Source organism: Centruroides sculpturatus, unplaced genomic scaffold (assembly GCF_000671375.1).
Source record: "Centruroides sculpturatus isolate CEXI.00-Female unplaced genomic scaffold, Cexi_2.0 scaffold40, whole genome shotgun sequence".
NCBI classification, from domain to species: domain Eukaryota; kingdom Metazoa; phylum Arthropoda; class Arachnida; order Scorpiones; family Buthidae; genus Centruroides; species Centruroides sculpturatus.
The window spans coordinates 1,312,095-1,331,070 of record NW_019384602.1 but is presented as its reverse complement, the minus strand read 5'-3'; the positions used below and the strand labels follow the sequence as shown (position 1 = coordinate 1,331,070).

Here is an 18,976-nt window from a genome sequence, read left to right as displayed (position 1 = left end):
TAATTTAAATATAATACTGTACAGACGATAGCAAACTCAATTTAGCTGCCTAAACTTTCCGTAGCGTGGCGCAGGGCGGAGGAAAGTAGTTCGGCTGCTCATCCACTATTGGTCCAGATTCTATCAATCTTGTCGCGACACGAGTCGGCGACGACGTTTTAGGAGTTCCTTTATACGAATATTGCTACAATTTTTTCGCTACATTATAGGAATTTCCGTTATAGGAACCCACGTTACAGGGGTCGACTGTATACCAGAATATTGGTTCTTGTTGCGCAATATACAGGATGGGTTTGGTAACTGTAAATATGCCCTACTATCTCAATTTATGACGCAGCTCACAGTTCTTCCACATTTCTCAGCCAGTGTCGAGAGAATATTTTCGCAAATTAACAACATTAAGACCAAACAAACTAATAGGTTAACTGTTGAATCGTCAAAGAACAGGTTGCTTGCTAAACAAGCAATCAGTAGGAAAAATCTTAGCTGTTCGCTGTATGAACCAGAACCTGAACTTATTAGAGTTGCAGTACCATGAGTTTGCCACCAAAGGTATAAGAAGCGACAAGAAGAGCATAAACATTGTGCGGAACTGTTAATGGAAGAAGAAACAGAGTAACTGAAATAACATTAACTACTGTGTAAATTAGGTAATAAATGTTTTTTTAATTTTCTTTCTACCTAAAACTTGTAAAAGAGAATTTTCTGTTCATTATAATAATCTCCCTGTTTATATTTGCACTGAGGCACAGAGCAATATCGAGTTTAATATAAAGTTTAAAAGATATTCACACGCGTTTTCTTCGATTCGTAGCCATATTGTTTACATTTCACTAACACTATAACTGTCACAAAATTCGGTGGCAGTCGTGGGATAGTATATACTCGACCCACTTTTAGTCTGAATTCTAACCGCATCGCTCCTAGTGAGCAATCTGCTCTGCTCCCCCAACCAGTTTATTTAGGAAAATTCTAACCCAGTGTTTCTCAACTTCTAACGAATCGTCGCCCCCTTCAACGTAGTATCGTCCCTTCAATAAAACCGTTACGTAGTATCGCCTCCTTCACTACAAAATTCCGATGCCGAGGGACAAGGCTAACGCCAAATTCGTACTGCATTGAATAGACTAGTGATTAGTATATTATTATTTGTTTAATTATTGTACGATGTAATGAATAAAATATCTAATTATTCTTAATATAATGTTTTACTATATCTCCCAGAAAATTGTTTTTCGCTGCCCAAAATATAAATTGTTGCTAATCGCCCCCTGAACATGGAAAAACGCCCACATGGGGCGATATCGCCCCCGTTCAGAAACACTGTTCTAACCTGTAATACCGCGATAGTGGTGACTGACGTCATCGATCATAGCCGATTATTCCGGCCGCGTTTTTAAACACGCTGGTTATTTTGTGATGTTCAACATGGCGGAAAGTCGAGAGATGATGATATGAATTCAGTCATTGCTCTCTAATATCGATTCAGAATCATATGACTATGATGATTCGAGAAATTCATCAAAAGATAAAACTTGTAGAATTTTTTAACAAGTATCTTAGAAAAATTTATCTTCGTTTAGTTTATACTACAAAATCAATAATTTCGTATTATTTGCTTGCTATTTTCCATGCTGTCTTCCTCATCTGAAATTTGGGACGACATGACTTTCTGAGATCTTGGTTGCTTTGTGTCGCGGAAATAAAATGTTGTTTTATTTTCTCTAATTTTTAAAATCACGGCCACATTCGTCACACGATACAATGTGTCCGCCATCTTGTAATTCAATAGAACCGCTGTAACGCCGTTTTGTACTTACTTCGATAAATACCGCAGGACAACCGGTGACGTCATAACAGTGATTTTTAAACGCGGTTGGTTATTTAGATCACATTTTCTAAACGCCTTGGTAACTACCGGCGTTTAGAAACGCTACTGGTATATCCGGACAGTCGAAAAATCCCCAGGAATTTTTCAGGGGGTGGTCTGGCCACCCCTCACCACCCGGCCGCACCCATTGTGGGCCTGACCGAACTCATAATGGGCTTGCTAAAAGAGACCCTTTTAGCGGCCAGAGGGCGAGAAGAGTTTTAAAAAAAGTTACCGGTAACACCGGTTACAATTTCCAAACACGCCCTCAGTAACCATGGTTATATTTAGCGACTTTATAAATTAATCATAAAAATTGAATAAGCCAGTTCTAGCATGTAATATTATTTAATCCCATATGTTATAATTAAATATTAGATTATTTCACGATGATTTAAAACTTTTATTTACACGTCCAATTGATACATATCGGTGTGTCGCTAGTAGTAAATAGAAGACCATGCTTGAAAATGTTGTATGGAACGTTGTCGTTTTTGTATAGAGAGTTCTTTTAGGCATTATCATAGCAACAGTAGCAACTAATGAAAATATTTCATTATCATTTCACTTTTACTATTCCTCTGTATTAATTCAAAGTTATTTTGACAAAATAATCCATGTTTGACTGGCGTCTAATTACAGAACGATTCCGTAGCCGTAGTTCTGTTTTTTACTACGAGATGTCGCTACTTCGTGACGTCAAGAAGATGGACAAGCATGATTCTGACTGTAGTGTATTAATTCTTTTAATCTCAAGATTTTCCTGCTGAATTTTCAATCTCTTACTCGAATTTTTTTTGTATTATTTAATAAAATTATTCATTGCTTTTTAGAAATACTGTAATTTAAACGTTTTATATTAGAAAATTTGCAATATTTTATTTCACAATCAACATTTATCTTTGAAATGTTCCACAAAACCGAACTCAATTTTCTCCATAGACATCCTTATTTGGTTTTCACGAGATTCTATAAAACCTAACCCTAGCAAATACCAAGAGTTAAGTGTATCTTGTGTAATTTGAGTAAAGTCTTTTGAATTGGTAGTTTAAATCCATCAACAAATTATCATCGTCAGTAAAATATTAGTGAACTTTTTGTAGCCTGATTTAACAGATCTGCAATGATTCATTTGAACGTTAGCTAAGAAAAATGCTACAGTATTCATAAGAAAGATGTATTCTTTATGAAAAAGATTTATTGAAAATTATGCATTTGCAACATTTTTATATGCACAATCTGTTATTGAATGTTTTCCTTTTGTAAGTACAGTAAATTTCTGAATTGAGCGTAGTCATGATCCCGTGTGCCAGAGCTGCACGAGTACGACGCAGTTAACTTTAGTTGGTTCTCAACTTATCTGTGGCTTTCCATTCGTAGAAATCTGTCAAATACAGTACGTAATATTTTTAATTACTACTGAATGAGTTGTTAATATTCATGAAAACAATTATTTTAAGATATATTAATTAAATACAGCATTTTTAAAATTTTAGAAGAGAATTTACTTACCCTTCATAGTTTTGAATTCCAGCTTCTCAATTTCACAGGCAAATCCATGTACTGTACAGGTACAGTACTTTCTCCAAATGTTCACGTAATCGAAGGAAAGTAGAAAATCCTTCAGAACATGAAGTCTCAAGACAGAATATAGACTTTTCCTCCACCAGGATTTGCTTATGTTCTAAACCAGTGGTTCCCAATTAGTTTTTCCTGCGTACCACTTCAAGAAAGAGCTCAAAGTCGCGTATCCCTTATAGCAGAAATTCATATTAATCCATACTATTATAAATTCGAAGCTAATTCTGTCAGTCTGTCCGTTACCTTTTCACGTCTAATCCGCTAAACAGGTTTTAATAAAATTTGGCACAGAAATAGCTTACATGTTAGAGATGGACATAGGCTACACTTTACTGCGAGAAAATATCTTATTCCCATGAGAAAATTCGATATAATGCGGGCGAAGCTGTGGGTAGTGATAGACAGCTAGTGATAAATAATATCACTAGCTGTCTATCACTACCCACATGACACAAATAAAATGAGTTTTTTTTTACATTTATTATCTTTAAAATACAATTGTAATAATAATGAAAATAACATAAGGTTAATTTTAATGTGACAAATGTGCACGATTTTCTTTGCACAACTTTGTAAAATCTGGTTGCTTTTTGGTCAGCTTCAGTCTCAAGTCATCTTCGAGTTGAAATCGGTGACGATGTTTAGTTTTCATGTTTGTCATGGCCGAAAATCCGCTCTCGCAGAGGTATGTTTTGCAAAATGGTAGTAAATATTTTATTGCCGCTTCGCTGACACGATGATAATGTTAATTGTGCACTTTTTGTTTCTTGCATAAAAATTTCATTTAGGTAGTCACAATGCATTTTTTTGATGAAATTTCGAAAATATTTTGTTATAAATAAACGAATTTGTGCATTCGACATCGTGTTATAAATTGTCGAATTTTTGGTGGTCCACCCATTATTTTTTTGATTGCTTCATCTCATGCATTTAAATTTTAAATCGACCGATTTTAGATTGCCGCGCGTATCCCTTCATAGAATTTTGCATACCCCCAGGGGTACGCATACCACTAATTGGGAACCATTGGTTTAGACTAGTGGCCCTGTATGGTAAGGGATTGGCATTCTTTATGACCAATTTGTATTGGTTAATGAACTCATGTCAATGAACTTCCTGTCTTGTTGGCAATTCCCTACTTGTGCTATATAATAGCAGCTGTTTGGATACTTAACTCTTTTAATCAAAAAATAAATAATAATGCCAAATTGCATAGCTTTTGGATACATAAATTCGGTGGATTCAGAAGAACCCAAAAGGACTAACAAAATTTAAAATATTTCAATAATGCTCAGGACATTTTGAGCACTTGTTATGATGTTCACAAACTTGATTTAATAAATTTTTTTGAAAAATCTTTTTCATATCAAAAATATAAAAAATTATCTGTTTAATAAAGAAATTGTGATTAATTAATAAGCAAATTTATTTACTGATACATTACATTTGGGCTCAACCAAACTTTTTTTACAATGGGCCACATAACAGAGAATGACGAGTGCGGGCTGCATAACCATTTTGTTCAATACATCAAATACATAAAAAATAGACAACCAACATATTTATTTACCAATAAAAACACGATCACTGCAGCAAGCTCGTAATCACTTTCCTTAGAAACTTCATTGCTGGTACAGTACTTACACAAAAAGTATTCTGATATCCAGAGTCATAAAAAGTCCCGAATTGTTTATTTCACTGATTTTCCTGAAAATTATATTACTGTCAGATGCAAAAATCATATTGGACCAATTTTGGCAATTTTACTTACACTTATTATGTAGGAAATATTAAAATAAGTTTATCTACAATCCATGATATTTCTATATAAATAATTACCTTTTAGCTTATTTGTGGTATAGTGTGACAGTGGGCCAGATGAACTGACCTTGCATACTAGATCCAGCCTGTGGGCCGTAATTTGGTGATCCCAGAATTCCACAATCAGTCAGATCAAAAAGTGACCCCTAAACTTTTTTATTCAGTTTTTTCTCCCTCTATAAGCCTGCAACATTTGGCCAAGCATTCTGAAACATCCTATATATAGAATTCATACTATAATTATCATTAATTTATAAATTTTTTTCATTACTTCTCATGCATTCAACATTTGGCAATATCTATCTTAATCTATTGATTTTTTTTTGATTATTTTGAAACAAATCTGTAGATTGACAATTAACTACCATAATAATAAAACATTTTGCTTGTATGTTTCTATAATTTTACTAATTTATTGAAAGTGAATATATTTTATTAAGATTTAAAAATTTTTTAAAGAAATTAACTATAGTATATTACTGATTATATATCAGTAATTTAAGAAAAAACATTAAATAGAAATTTACTTGATTCATTTTTTAAAATAAAAGATTTAACTCGAATACATCATAGAAGTTATTTTTTATTTCTCAAAAAAAGTTTGAAAAACTTGTCACAAGAATATAATCATCACCACAGCCATTTATAGCTACAACTTTTAAATAAATAAATTATTACAAATATATATTTGTATATTATACATTAACAAAAAGACCGAACAAAATATTAAAATTATACACATCTATAATAAAAAATAAAAAAAATCACAGCATTTAATAAATAAAAGTTAAAAATGAGTACATGTTTCAAATGTACAATAAAATACTTTTAATTGCACAATTCCATATCTTTGGTTATATATTTGTTTCCCTCTTTAAATAACAGTCGTATAATAACAAATGTAAATTGAGTATTAGATATTTTCAATAGTTTTAAGAAAAAACATTCATATTCTTTTCAGAAAGACAAAGTGGTGTCCTCACATAATAAATATTTTATATGACTACCAAAATACAAGATAGGAACGGTAGAGACATGTAGCTAAAATTTTTAAATATTAATTACCCGTTGAACTTTTAAATTCTTCTCCAGAGTGATAAAAAGATTTCCATTTAAAAAATAAGTAGAAATAAAAAATGAAAAGGAATCAGCACAATAAATGAGTCATAAGACTGGGGGGAAAAATAGAGCTTATTCCATAAAACTGGATACTTTAGCTGATAACAATATTTAACTTTGCATTTACATATACACATATACTGTGCAAATTCTTAAAATTAACTTAATATTTACAGAAGAGCCACATTATAATATATATATATATATATTTATTTATATATATATATATGTGTGTTTCTGCCCTATTAATTTACATTCTACAATAGCAGCTATAAATAACACTTCACAGTGTTTTCACTCTCTATAACTTACATTAACAATAAATCACAGCAATGCCACAGAATTGACTACACCAAGCAAACAATTGAAAGCCTGGAACTATTTATCAGATTGATGTGTATAAATTTCATTGTGATGACTTTACCAAAATTCTCTAAGTGTTTTGTATTGATATTTTTTTTAAAGTATAAATTGGTAGTTTGTAACCTAAATCATTACAATTGCACTAGCAAGTGCTTAAAATATTCACAAATGATGCCAAGTAACACATTCATTTTGGCAATTTTTTTTTTAGTAAATAATACTGTAGTAATCAAATATTTGATGCATTGATTTATTGATATCTTGGCATTTGCCAATATTTTTCATAAAATAACTTATGTTACTATATTAAATATAGATTTAATAAATAATATCAAGTTTTATGCTTAACTAAACTGTGCTATTGCAATGAATCAAAGTTTTATCTGATAGTTCTTAATTTGATGCAGATGACTTCTTAGGTAGGACACAACACTAAAAACAAGTAGGTTTTTAATTTATTGTATTGAGTAAATTGAAAAATAATTTTCATTAAATAATACATACCTTTCAAAATATAATCTGTTAGCAATGTGGGAACAGTAGGACTATCATCACTGATAGCTTGCAAAACTATAAATGATTTATTTTTTTATTAATATTAAAAAATATATTTATAGTAGTAGTAGTAGTAGTAGTATAATAATTTTATTATTATTGAACAATTCAGCTAATGTCTATTTTTACTTCATCAAATTATATTAATTTGCTGATAATTATTTTTACTTCATGCCATTAAAATTTAAGAACAAAGTTTCTTCTCTCTCAATGCATTCCTTATTTTGAGAATGATATTCAGGTCATCCTTAAGGAAGCACACATCTTACATCCAGCTTGGGTGATGGCCCATTTTAAACATCTTGAAATCTAGAGATTTACAAAGCAACTAGAAGAGCAACTATCATCAATTATAAAGATACAAACAATTTAGCTGACTGGAAGTCTTTTTTTTTGGGTATACTAATGGATGCCACATCTTCCCCACCTTTACACAGACACAGATTTATTTGTTTTGATACATATATTCCCTCTGTAATGCATGTGGTTGTAATTAAAAAATTTTATATTCTAATTACTGGCTGTTGATTGTATTTAAAACTTGAAGATGACCAATAAAACAATAAACAATAAAACAGTCAAAAATGTTAGTTTAGTTATTAAAACATTTTTGCTGCTGGATATTCTAGATTTTTAACATGTTTGTTTGTTTACACATCCAGATTTAAGAGTTGTATATAATTTTACGTATAATATCTACTAATATCAAATTTTAAATTAATACCATGAATTGCAAGCAACTCTATAGATACAGTGGTACCTCAGGATACAAAATTAATCCGTTCCGACACTGAGATCTTATCATGAAAATGTCATAAGGTGAATCATTTTTCCCCATACGATTACATGTAAAACCAAATAATTCATTCCAACACGAAAAACATACTCAAATTAAAGCTAAGTAATACATAAAAAAAAAATAACAATAATAATAACTATAGTAAGGAAAACACTGAAAAAAATGCGTTTTGTAGTTGTAAATGTATAAATAATCGTATTAGAATAATAATTGATAAAAAAAATGTAGTTTTATTTGCACTTTACCTTTGAGGATAGACAACGGTCGAGGTGTAAACTGGTGGCAGAAGAGAGGGAGAAGGTAAATGCTACTAAAACTTAACTTACATAACATAATGTAATGATAACTTAAAAATAACTTAGAAAAGATTTTAAAAAATTAGTGTTGCTTTATATATATATATATTTTTTTTAAATTTTCATTCACTGCTTTTTGGAGAAGGTAAATGCTACTAAAACTTAACTTACATAACATAATGTAACGATAACTTAAAAATAACTTAGAAAAGATAAAAAAAAATTAGTGTTGCTTTATATATATATACAGTTTACACCTCCACCATCATCTATCCTCAAAGGTAAAATGCAAATAAAATTACATTTTTTTAATCAATTATTATTCTATTATGGTTATTTATACATTTACAACTACAAAACATATTTTTCGGTGTTTTCCTTACTATAGTTACTTTTTTTTAATGTACTATGTAGCTTTAATTTGAGTGTGTTTTTCATGTTGGAATGAATTATTTGGTTTTACATGTAATCGTATGGGGAAAAATGATTCACCTTACGACATTTTCGTGATACAATCTCAGTTTCGGAATGGGTTAATTTCGTATCCTGAGGTAGCACTGTATGTTTTTGTTTCTAATATTTCTGTATCATTATTAATACAGCAGGATAACAGATTTTTCCTCTGTCAGAAATTAATCTTTCTTCAGCAAAAATTTTTGTCTGGGATTATTTCTATACACAGTGTGGAAAAAAGCTTTAAAAAACTATATATTGTAAATTAGAATGATTTTTTTAACATTAATTTATTAAAAATGTACACCAAATAAACATTAATGTAAATGTATTAGAAGTAAATGTGTAATTTATCATATGATTAATTAAGCTTTGGTGATTTCATATTCATAGTNGTGTATTATGATGTCACCGCATGGGAGGAGCTTTCCGATTGGTCCAAGGTGGGACACGTGGTAAAGCGGACTTCCGGAGAGCGGGAGATATAAAACGTGTGAACTCCCGTTATAGGATTATTCTGGTCTCTGTACCCGTTGAGGAGAGTGGTCGTTATACTGGTAAAATAAACCTTTTCTTTGTTTCCGAGCACGTGTTGGTCATTTACTGTGTCCTTTGTTTTATTGCCCCGTGGATTCCTATCTACGGCATACTCTACATATGTTCGAATTTCATGTCGTATCCTGAAAATTTCGTATGCTGGGGCATTCGTATCCTGAGGTACCACTGTAATAGGTTATTAGACATTCTTGATATTAAACATTTTATTGTATGTAAACGTCTCTTTAATCCAAAACTTGTTTGGTAGACTATCTCACAGCATTTCGGTTAGAAACATCCTTATTTTAAAAATTGGATTTCAAATGCATTTCGGGTTAGTTTACATTCCCAACCCCTCTTTAGTGCTGTACGAAAAAAACAATAATATAATTAGGGCACAACATTATCTATATATTGTGGAAAGAGAAATTTTTACATGACTTAACCGTTTACATACCATACAAAGGAATAAATTTTCTTTATGTATGTTTATGGATGATATAATTGTGATAAAGAAAATTTATTCCTTTGTATGGTATGTAAACAGTTAAGTCATGTAAAAATTTCTCTTTCCACAATATATAGATAATGTTGTGCCCTAATTATATTATTGTTTTTTCGTACAGCACTGAAGAAGGTGGGAATGTAAACCAACCCGAAATGCATTTGAAATCCAATTTTTAAAATAAAGATGTTTCTAACCGAAATGCCGTGAGATAGTCTACCGAACAAGTTTTGGATTAAAGAGACGTTTACATACAAGAATCAATAGACAGCAACCATATTACAGTGTATTAAACATTATGTTTTAATGGATTCATATTGTAATTAATAGAATGATAGATTATAGATAAAAAAATCACTTTATTATTTAGAAAACAGATTATACATGGCAAGTCAAAAATCCCTTGCACTCCTTTCATTCCAAAATAATGAAGATATATTAATTTTGTAAATGTAGTTACATAGGAAGTAATACGAGATCTGTTCAAAAAGTATCGAACTTTTATTTTTTCCGCGTAAACCAATGATGCGCGGGAGGCCTCTTTCGGTGGAGTTGTGGAGGAGACAGTCATGCACAGCCTTGAATTTTTTCCCGCCTGCAGGAAGCGTCAGTTGTTGGCAGTTGGCCTACGAGTGAGGTCATGTAGCGAGCTCTCATCGGATTCCACTAAGTTGGAAAATGACTGAACAACGTGAGCAGTGATATTATATCAAATTTTGCCAAAAACCTTGGTGATACCCGAGCGTAAACCATTCGCAAGATTCAGCAGGCTTTTGGGGACGATCCTCGAGGTCAAAAAAAGCGCAACAGGCCCGCAGCAATATCAAGGTCATGTTGACAGTTTTTTCGACTCTCGTGGGGTGGTGTGTCGTGAGTACGCACCACAAGGCCAAACCATCGCAAAAGAGTACTACCAGGAGGTCCTTCGTCATCTTTCCGATGCTGTGCGATGCAAACAACCGGATCTGTGGTCGATCAAAACTTGGCAGCTCCATCATGATAACGCATCCGCCCATTCTGCGCATCTGATTCGGGCTTTCGTCGCCAAACACAACACTCCTGCGGTTCGTCACGCTCCGTACTCTCCCCACATGGCTCCGTGTGACTTTTGGCTATTTCCCAAGCTGAAAATGCCGCTAAAAGGAACCCGATTTTAGTCGAGAGAAGACATCATGCGGAATGCGATGGACTGGCTGATTGCCATTCCAAAAGATGCATTCCAGCAGTGTTTCCAGCAATGGCAGGAACGCTGGGAGAAGTGTATACACTACCAAGGAGACTACTTTGAAGGGGATTAGGGTTTTGTACCTCAAAATCAATAAATTTATTTTTTCCGACCAAAGGTCCAATACTTTTTGAACAGACCTCGTATATGGAGAATTGAATGGGACCTTTTTAGATCTGGAAAATTATTTTCAAGATCAACCAAAAAAGGTTTCAAATTATTTTATCTGATGTAAAAGAAATTTGCATTAAACAAATTTATTTTAATCATCATCTTTAAATGTAGTGAATGTTAATTTATCATCATAAAAAATTAAGTTTAAAAAAAAATCTTTAGTTTATATTAGTTTGTTAAACGCACTTACTTTTAATAAGAATCTGAAGAGTTCCATTATCAGGCAATCCTTGTTCAGCATCATATGGAATGACTGTATTTAAATACTGCAAGAATAAACCAATGATTTTTTACAAAATTTACTTTTTTAATTGTACAAATAAAATAAAGTTCAAAAATAAAACACAAGATTTTCAATTAAATAATAAAATTTCCAATTAAATAAGACCAAATTTATATGATTGCTGGAAACAATTTTACAGTTTACTTTCTTTCTAATTTTCTAAAAAAAATGAAAAATGGCATTGTGTGTGGATTTGATTATGTTACATTCCCACTAAGTGAAACTTTGTTAGCTCAAAATCTCTACTGATTCCTGCAAACAGTATACAGGGTTTCCAAGTAATATAATCTTGTGAAGTTAAATTCTTGATACTTTTAACTCATATCTGTTTTCCCTGTACTCTCCTCTTTGATCAGTCTGTGATCTTCACTTTCTCATATATTCCACATGAATACAGACAATTAGGATAAACAAACATTATGGCTGCATACTGAACACAGCAAACCTTGCATTAACATCCTTTTACTGATTCAGTATGTTAATGACATTCTGGTTGGAAACAAGTGGTGCCTTGATAATGCACTAAAAAGCACCATAAACTGTGTACAATTCTGTAATTATTCTATGAACAGATTTATGAGAAATGGGAAATTTACGGCCATAGAAAAATTTGAGAAAATTGGGTATTAAACTTGTTAACTTGAAACTTTAAATCAAAGTTAGGATTTTTCTACCTTTTACACTTCAACTTAATGAGGTTTTTACTGTATTTCCTCCCTACAGATTTGCAAAGCCAATTAAATTGCTGATATATTTAATATTCAATACAGATATATAAGCACAACCAGCTATTCTGTATTTGGGTACTATTACATTATGTATAGTGCGTGCCTTCAAAAATCATGGCATAATGTTTTCCATTAAACTGCAACTGTCCCCCGTGCAGAATGTTATGCAATGATAGAGATTGTTAGTCATTATTAGAAAAATCGGGTATACTTGATTCCTTTACAAGCTTAAACCAGGACCAAAGATCTTTTACATAGGGGCCATATCTGAAAAATTAGCAAACTATCTTCAGGAACATCAAAATGATATCAATAATTGCAGAGCCACTACTGATCTTGCCAAAATTGTCTTACAAAATAATTATATACCATTATGGGCCAACCTTAAACTAATAAAACCATGTTTAGATCATGGAATCCTTTACTTATGGGAGTCTTTGTGTATAAGAACATACAAAGCTTGTAATAAACCATCTCTTGACCTTGGAGAAGTTTGAATCAGCCTGTAGAAAGCTTTAACATGTTAATTCTCATATATATTATATATTTATATTTCTCTTTCTTCATATTTTCTGTGATGTTGATATGTGTATGTTTTATTGTTTCTTATCTGATGTTATAGCAACTTATGGATGATCTATACGACATGTGTTCTTTATATTTTTTACCTTTTCTTAATAGTTTAATTTTTACACACTTCTGAAATATATTTTATACTTGTTTGAAAATGTTGACATATTGTAAATGTTTAAAAAAATGTTTAATATGCTATTAATCATTCTATTAGAATGTTATAATGTATTCATACTTTATTGTTTGTTACCTGAAGAAAACAATTTTGAATTTGTTGAAAGCACTTGTTATTCTTAATTTTAGATTAAAAGCTTATTTAATACTAACAGACAGTAAAAATTTCACAATTATTATTCAATACAGAGTTTTTTTTAATTGTTTCTCAAAAGTAATATTTTTCTTAGAAATTTTTAAATACAAAAATCAATCAGAGATTGTTAACATTCAAATTAACACTTATAGATGATTTCATGTTTTAATAAAATTGGATAATAAACATTATTACTGTATTATTTTCACTAAAGTGCTTCATTGCTTTTTTATTGCCTAAGAAAGCTTTTCATTGCAGCAAACCAAATTTATAACAAGCATAAAATCTTTCTACACTCTTCAATACAATATAACTACAACACCATAGAAAAAAAAGCAGAGTTATGAAATTCACAGGAAAGATAAATGTGCAAATGCAGCAATTAATATAATATACAACAGAAATAATTACAATTATTCTATCAATATACATAAATTTAAATAAATAAATAAATATATATATATACTTAAATTTCTAGTGAATATTCTACATAGACGTATATAATGGCGACAATAAAAGCTATAGGTNAAGTATGGCAAAGCAGTCATGGGTCATTCCTAAATCAAACTGATAAAAATTGTACTTCATTTTTAATTGCAGCTGACAAAAATTGGATACTCATATTTGTTACTCATATATGATGTCTGTGCACATATTTTAGCAAGAGCAATTTGACTTTGAGTGAAATGGCAAACAAACAGTAATTTGAAATTTTTTCTTTAAAGCACATTCTGAGTTTTAAACAAATTAGTCTATAAATACAATAAAATTTGTATCGACTTCATCTTTAATTATACATATATATATTTATTTATTTTTATTTTAGGACTATATATTATTCCTGTATTAAAGGATAAAATCATTAAAATGAATGAAAAAATAATTGTATAAATATTTATTTAATACATAAATATACTTTACATAACTACTATTTTCCAAAGTATTTAAATAATGTTGTTTGAACAGAATTAACATTTTTCATTTCATCATACAATTTGTGATAAGTGCCACTTGCTTCCATATATGTTTCTGCACTTCTTTCCATATTAGGATCTGTGTCAAAGAAAACTTTCTTAGTATGTACAATGTGATCAAAAACCAGCTGATGTTTTCTTGCAGTTAATCCTTAAGTTGTAACATTCTATTCTATTTTGCACTCCTGCAATGCTCATATATATCAAAGTGGCATTGTTACAACCTCTTATGGCTTCCATGAATTTAAATTGCTTGGTTTTCTTCAAATTAAAAGAAAAAATTTCAATTTCAGCTACCATAAAAAATCACATTAACTGATTAATTATGTTAATGTACTGTCGTTTTTAAGTGCATAAAGTCTTTGTGATTGGTAATGACCTACATCTTTCATATCATATTGTGCACATAGTTATTTTCAAGTAATTTGCAGATTTATCATGGAATTTGAAATTCTAAACCCTCCATTATCCTGCTAAATTGGAAATTTACTATACCATACTTGATACCTCCTCACATCATGCTTAGTGTTGAGCTACTATGCATTCCTTGAGGAGGATCTCAGCATGGTGGTGCTGTCATCTCCAAACCATTCTCTGACAATTGTTCTGACCTAAGTAGATGCAGGATTCATCAGTGAACAAAACAGGTCTCTACACAAGTGTCTGGGTGTTGTCAAGTCCTGCACTAAGAGAAGCTTTGGATCCAGTGTCACAAGATTAATTACCTGTTTTTAGCAGATTGCCAAGCTCACATGTCAGCCTCACAAAAACATCTCCTAGCTGATTACATGGACACAATTCCAATTCCACCATCTGTATGCTGTGATTGAGTTCTAAACTTATTCACAGTAGCAAAGGAGTTGCATGCTTCCATACTCCTGATTTATCAATTCATATACTCTGAAATTACTCTTGTTTTCATGCATAACTCCCTCTTCAGCATATCCTTATGATATACAGCATTGCACTATGTTGACATTATGGCCGAAATGATTGTCATTGTCATGCAGTGACAATACAACTTTTTTCAATTTGATAAACTTATTCCATTTAGTGGTGGTCAAATAGTAGAATACTTCACATTATCATATTCTAGACTACTGTATCTTCTGCAATTACTTATGTCTCATGAGACAACAGTCTATTGTGTGATGTGGCCATTTATATGCCTCTTCAGCTGTTACTCATGTCACCAATCATTGCAAAACTTTGATCATTTGAAAATTTCAGATATATCTATTGTTCCTGTGTATTCTATGAATTTTATTCTTTAAATTTCTATTATTATAAAGAAATATATAAAACAACTAAATTAATACTTTTAATAGAAATAAACACAAAGCAACATTTTATTTTTTAAAAGTTTTATAAACTTTAATTAAAAATGTTTCCAAAGTAGGCTTCAACACAGTTCAAAAACAGTTTTTAAATTAAAAGTTTTTTATTTCTAAAAATAAATGTTTCTTTGAGTTTCCTTTTTTATTAAAATCAGTAAAATGAAGTTAAAAAGAAGTTCCATCAAATATTAGATCAGATATGAAAAGAATATATAAAAAACATTTTTTTAATTATATATCCTTCTCATATCAGAGAGAGTATCTCAAAAGCAGCATTGTCCCTCAGAGTTAAAGTATGATTTTTCATTATTTTATTATCAACTTTATATCATTATTATTTTTAACTTTTGCATTTGTGTATCAAATATACAGACAGTTACATTGCATAAGTGAACAGCATTCTTATTATTTTTAAGATTAATGAGGTAACACTAAGTTTTCTTTAAATTTTTTATTATATTGTGGCGATCGTTCGCCATATTGTGCCTATATCAGACAATGGCCTTTGTTTAAGGTAAGCCAAACCGGTACACCGTCCGTTTGACCCGAAGGGGGCAATTAGCCCAGCAGGGGGAGAGAGGTGAGTATAAATAGGGAACAGGAGCGGCGAAAAAGGAGAGACGAAGAAAGGACAGACTCGAGAGTGGATCGACGGAAGTACGAGGTATAGAGAAAACAAAGGAACGAGGACTGATCGGGACAACGAGAACAAGGGGAGAAAGAAACTCGTTGAAGACTTCGATCGTAGTAACTTTTGTACGGTATCTGTATTTCATGTCTTGATTGTAATTCACGTGTGTCCGCGACTCAATTTTTGTAAGAAACGGATAGAATTATCGGGAAGTTATTGTATTACTTATTGATCCTTATGTTACTTAATTTCTGTATATTGAAATTAAATCTTACAATATATTCTTTTCTTGCAATGTATAATTTTTATCATAACTACTGAAGGAAATGTAATAACATTCCATTTATGCAGAAAGACTGAAAAAAGTAAGCTGCACAATAATCTGCAAAGATTCAAAAAGGATATATAGGGTTCTATAAATCCTTCTAATATCCAGTGTTACAAATAAACTAATAACAAAAGTGATCATTAATCATTCAATTATTGATTTAAATATCTAATGAACATGTGATGATAATTAAGAATCATACTGCATAGTTGATCATTCCATAATATCTAACTCCTGTACAAAAATAATGAACATCATATGACAAAATTTATATAAATTAAAAAGGAAATTACTAGAAGTTCTCTCTTCTTCATTGATATTAGTTACAATTTCATTATTCTAAAATTAATGAAATTATGATATAAAAAGTATAATACTTAAAATGAGTATTTGAGAAAATAAAAAAGAATTCTCTAAAGATTACCTTTGGTTCACCACTACAAACTTGACGTCCTCGTTTTTTATCAATATTATACTGGCGTCGCCTATTTTGAATACTAAGTAGAAGAGATATGAAAGTGTTTTTAAGTTCTTTTTCAAATTCTAATTCATCACGTAAAGCAAGTTGTTGTATTAATATTTCAGAATGTTCTTGAATCATCTGCTCCAAATCAGTCAAAATTTCATTTAATTCTTGCAGATTGAGTGCATTCAATTCTGAAAGTATACAATTTTTGATAATTTTCTGATTTATAATTTATTGAAATTTACAAAATTTTTCATATAAAATCTCTATAGCAAAACATTAATCACTGCTAATTAATTTACTTATATAAAATTAAAATGAAATTGGTGGTTTTCTTATAATATATTATTACTAACCTAAGCACCCAGCATTACTCAGAGTAATGCTGTATTTGGACAACTTTTTTTTTTTTTTTTTGGCTAGAAAATGCCATGTAATTTACAATATTTCTAGGTATATCCACTGATAATACAGAAAAGCTTGTTGGATGGTTTCAACACTATACAGTTTGTGAATGATCTCCCATAGACATTTCAAAAATTTACATGTAATACAATTAAAATCCAAATTGTTAGCCAAACAATCAAACCGCTAGATTATTTTACAGGCTATATTGCCAAAAGTATTGATCCAGAGCAAAGATTCCTGTTTTGTCATTCTTTCTTCCAGAATTTTATAAATTATTTAATTAAATTCAAAATTAATTTCTAAGTATTAATCTACATAAGAATGAGGCTTTAATTAATTAAATATGATCTGAAAAATAATCTACAAATTTAGATTTAAGTTTGGTTCAAGACAATGAACAAGCAGTAAATTTATTGGAATGGAATCAGAATCAGAACCAGAAGATCAGATGGATTAATCCATGATTATTTCTGGCATGACAGAAATATACTTTCTTTTTGTTTAATTTTTTGTAAAAATATGTTGATTTATTATGGAATAAGGAAAAAATATAATGAAAATTTGTGTAGGGTGTGAATCCATGTCTTTTACATTACTCCAAGATGCTATAAACTGCACCATTCAGAAACTACAGATGAACCAAAGTAGTCAGCAAATATAGTTAATTCATTACCTAATTAATTTTAGGTCACTAACTGCATAAAACAAAAATTAAAACAATTAACTGATAAATTCATTTGTAAAGCAGATCATCTAGTGATCAATAACCGAACAATCTGTGGAAATAGCTAACGCTACTTTCAGTATGACATGAAAAATATATTCACTTTATTTATTTATTGTTTTGCTGCAATTTTTGTAAAAACAAAATTGATTTACTGATGATTTTATAATTTCTCTGAACTGAATAAAATTATGATAACCAATAATAACCATTTTTATTCCTTCAGAGTTTGTTATTAAAATTTAATTAATTTAAATAACCCTTAAGCCCCAAGCCCGAGATATCTCGGGCAAGTTACATAGCGTTACGAAAAACTCGGTCGTTAAGGCCACTTTTGAAATTTTTTAAAATTTTTGGAATGTTTTTTAGGTCTCCAAATTTTTTCAAAAATTTTTACCTGCACGAAAAAATTTTATCGCGATTTTAATCAATTATTAAATTATTAATCAATTAATTCAAATATTAATAAAAAAGGACGCGCGATTAACGCTTAATTGTTTTTTAATGGGATTTTTTAAAATCAAATTTAATTAATCGTTCTAAAGTTGTAGTGCACAGATTTTACTTCGGTAAAGTTATTTAAAGCTACTTTCTGATATCAAAAACAACCTCCAATAGTTTTTTAATTTTTTTAATTAATAGATTTTATTATATATAAGTTTAATTAAGTCAGGGGGGTCAGAAATAACAATAAAAATTTTAATTTTTTAAAAATATTTAAAAATATACGGCCAACTAGTATTCACCCTACTATAAACCCATTGCCTCCCGAGACTTCTATGAGAATGTTCCGGGAAATCAGACTCCAGCTGTTCTCAAGGTCATCCAGCTATGTAAACAATGACTCATCAGTGTCAAATTTCACAGAAAGGCAAGACAAAGGAAAATAAAATTTGAAGCTTTTTCTTCAAAATTA

At 30.5% G+C, this 18,976-nt stretch overlaps 1 protein-coding gene across 1 annotated transcript in view; it reads right to left on the bottom strand.

Annotated features, from left to right (window-relative positions):
* Positions 1-4,715: 4,715 nt before the first annotated feature.
* The window catches only part of LOC111625052 (fasciculation and elongation protein zeta-2-like), a 56,414-nt gene continuing 42,153 nt past the window's right edge, over positions 4,716-18,976 (bottom strand). Inside the window, exons 6-9 of the mRNA XM_023368079.1 lie at positions 16,887-17,119; positions 11,489-11,564; positions 7,259-7,324; positions 4,716-7,186 (exon numbers count right to left, since the gene is read on the bottom strand). Coding sequence (XP_023223847.1) covers positions 7,170-7,186; positions 7,259-7,324; positions 11,489-11,564; positions 16,887-17,119 — 392 coding nt within the window. The 3' untranslated portion in view covers positions 4,716-7,169. The remainder of the gene's footprint in view (positions 7,187-7,258; positions 7,325-11,488; positions 11,565-16,886; positions 17,120-18,976) is intronic.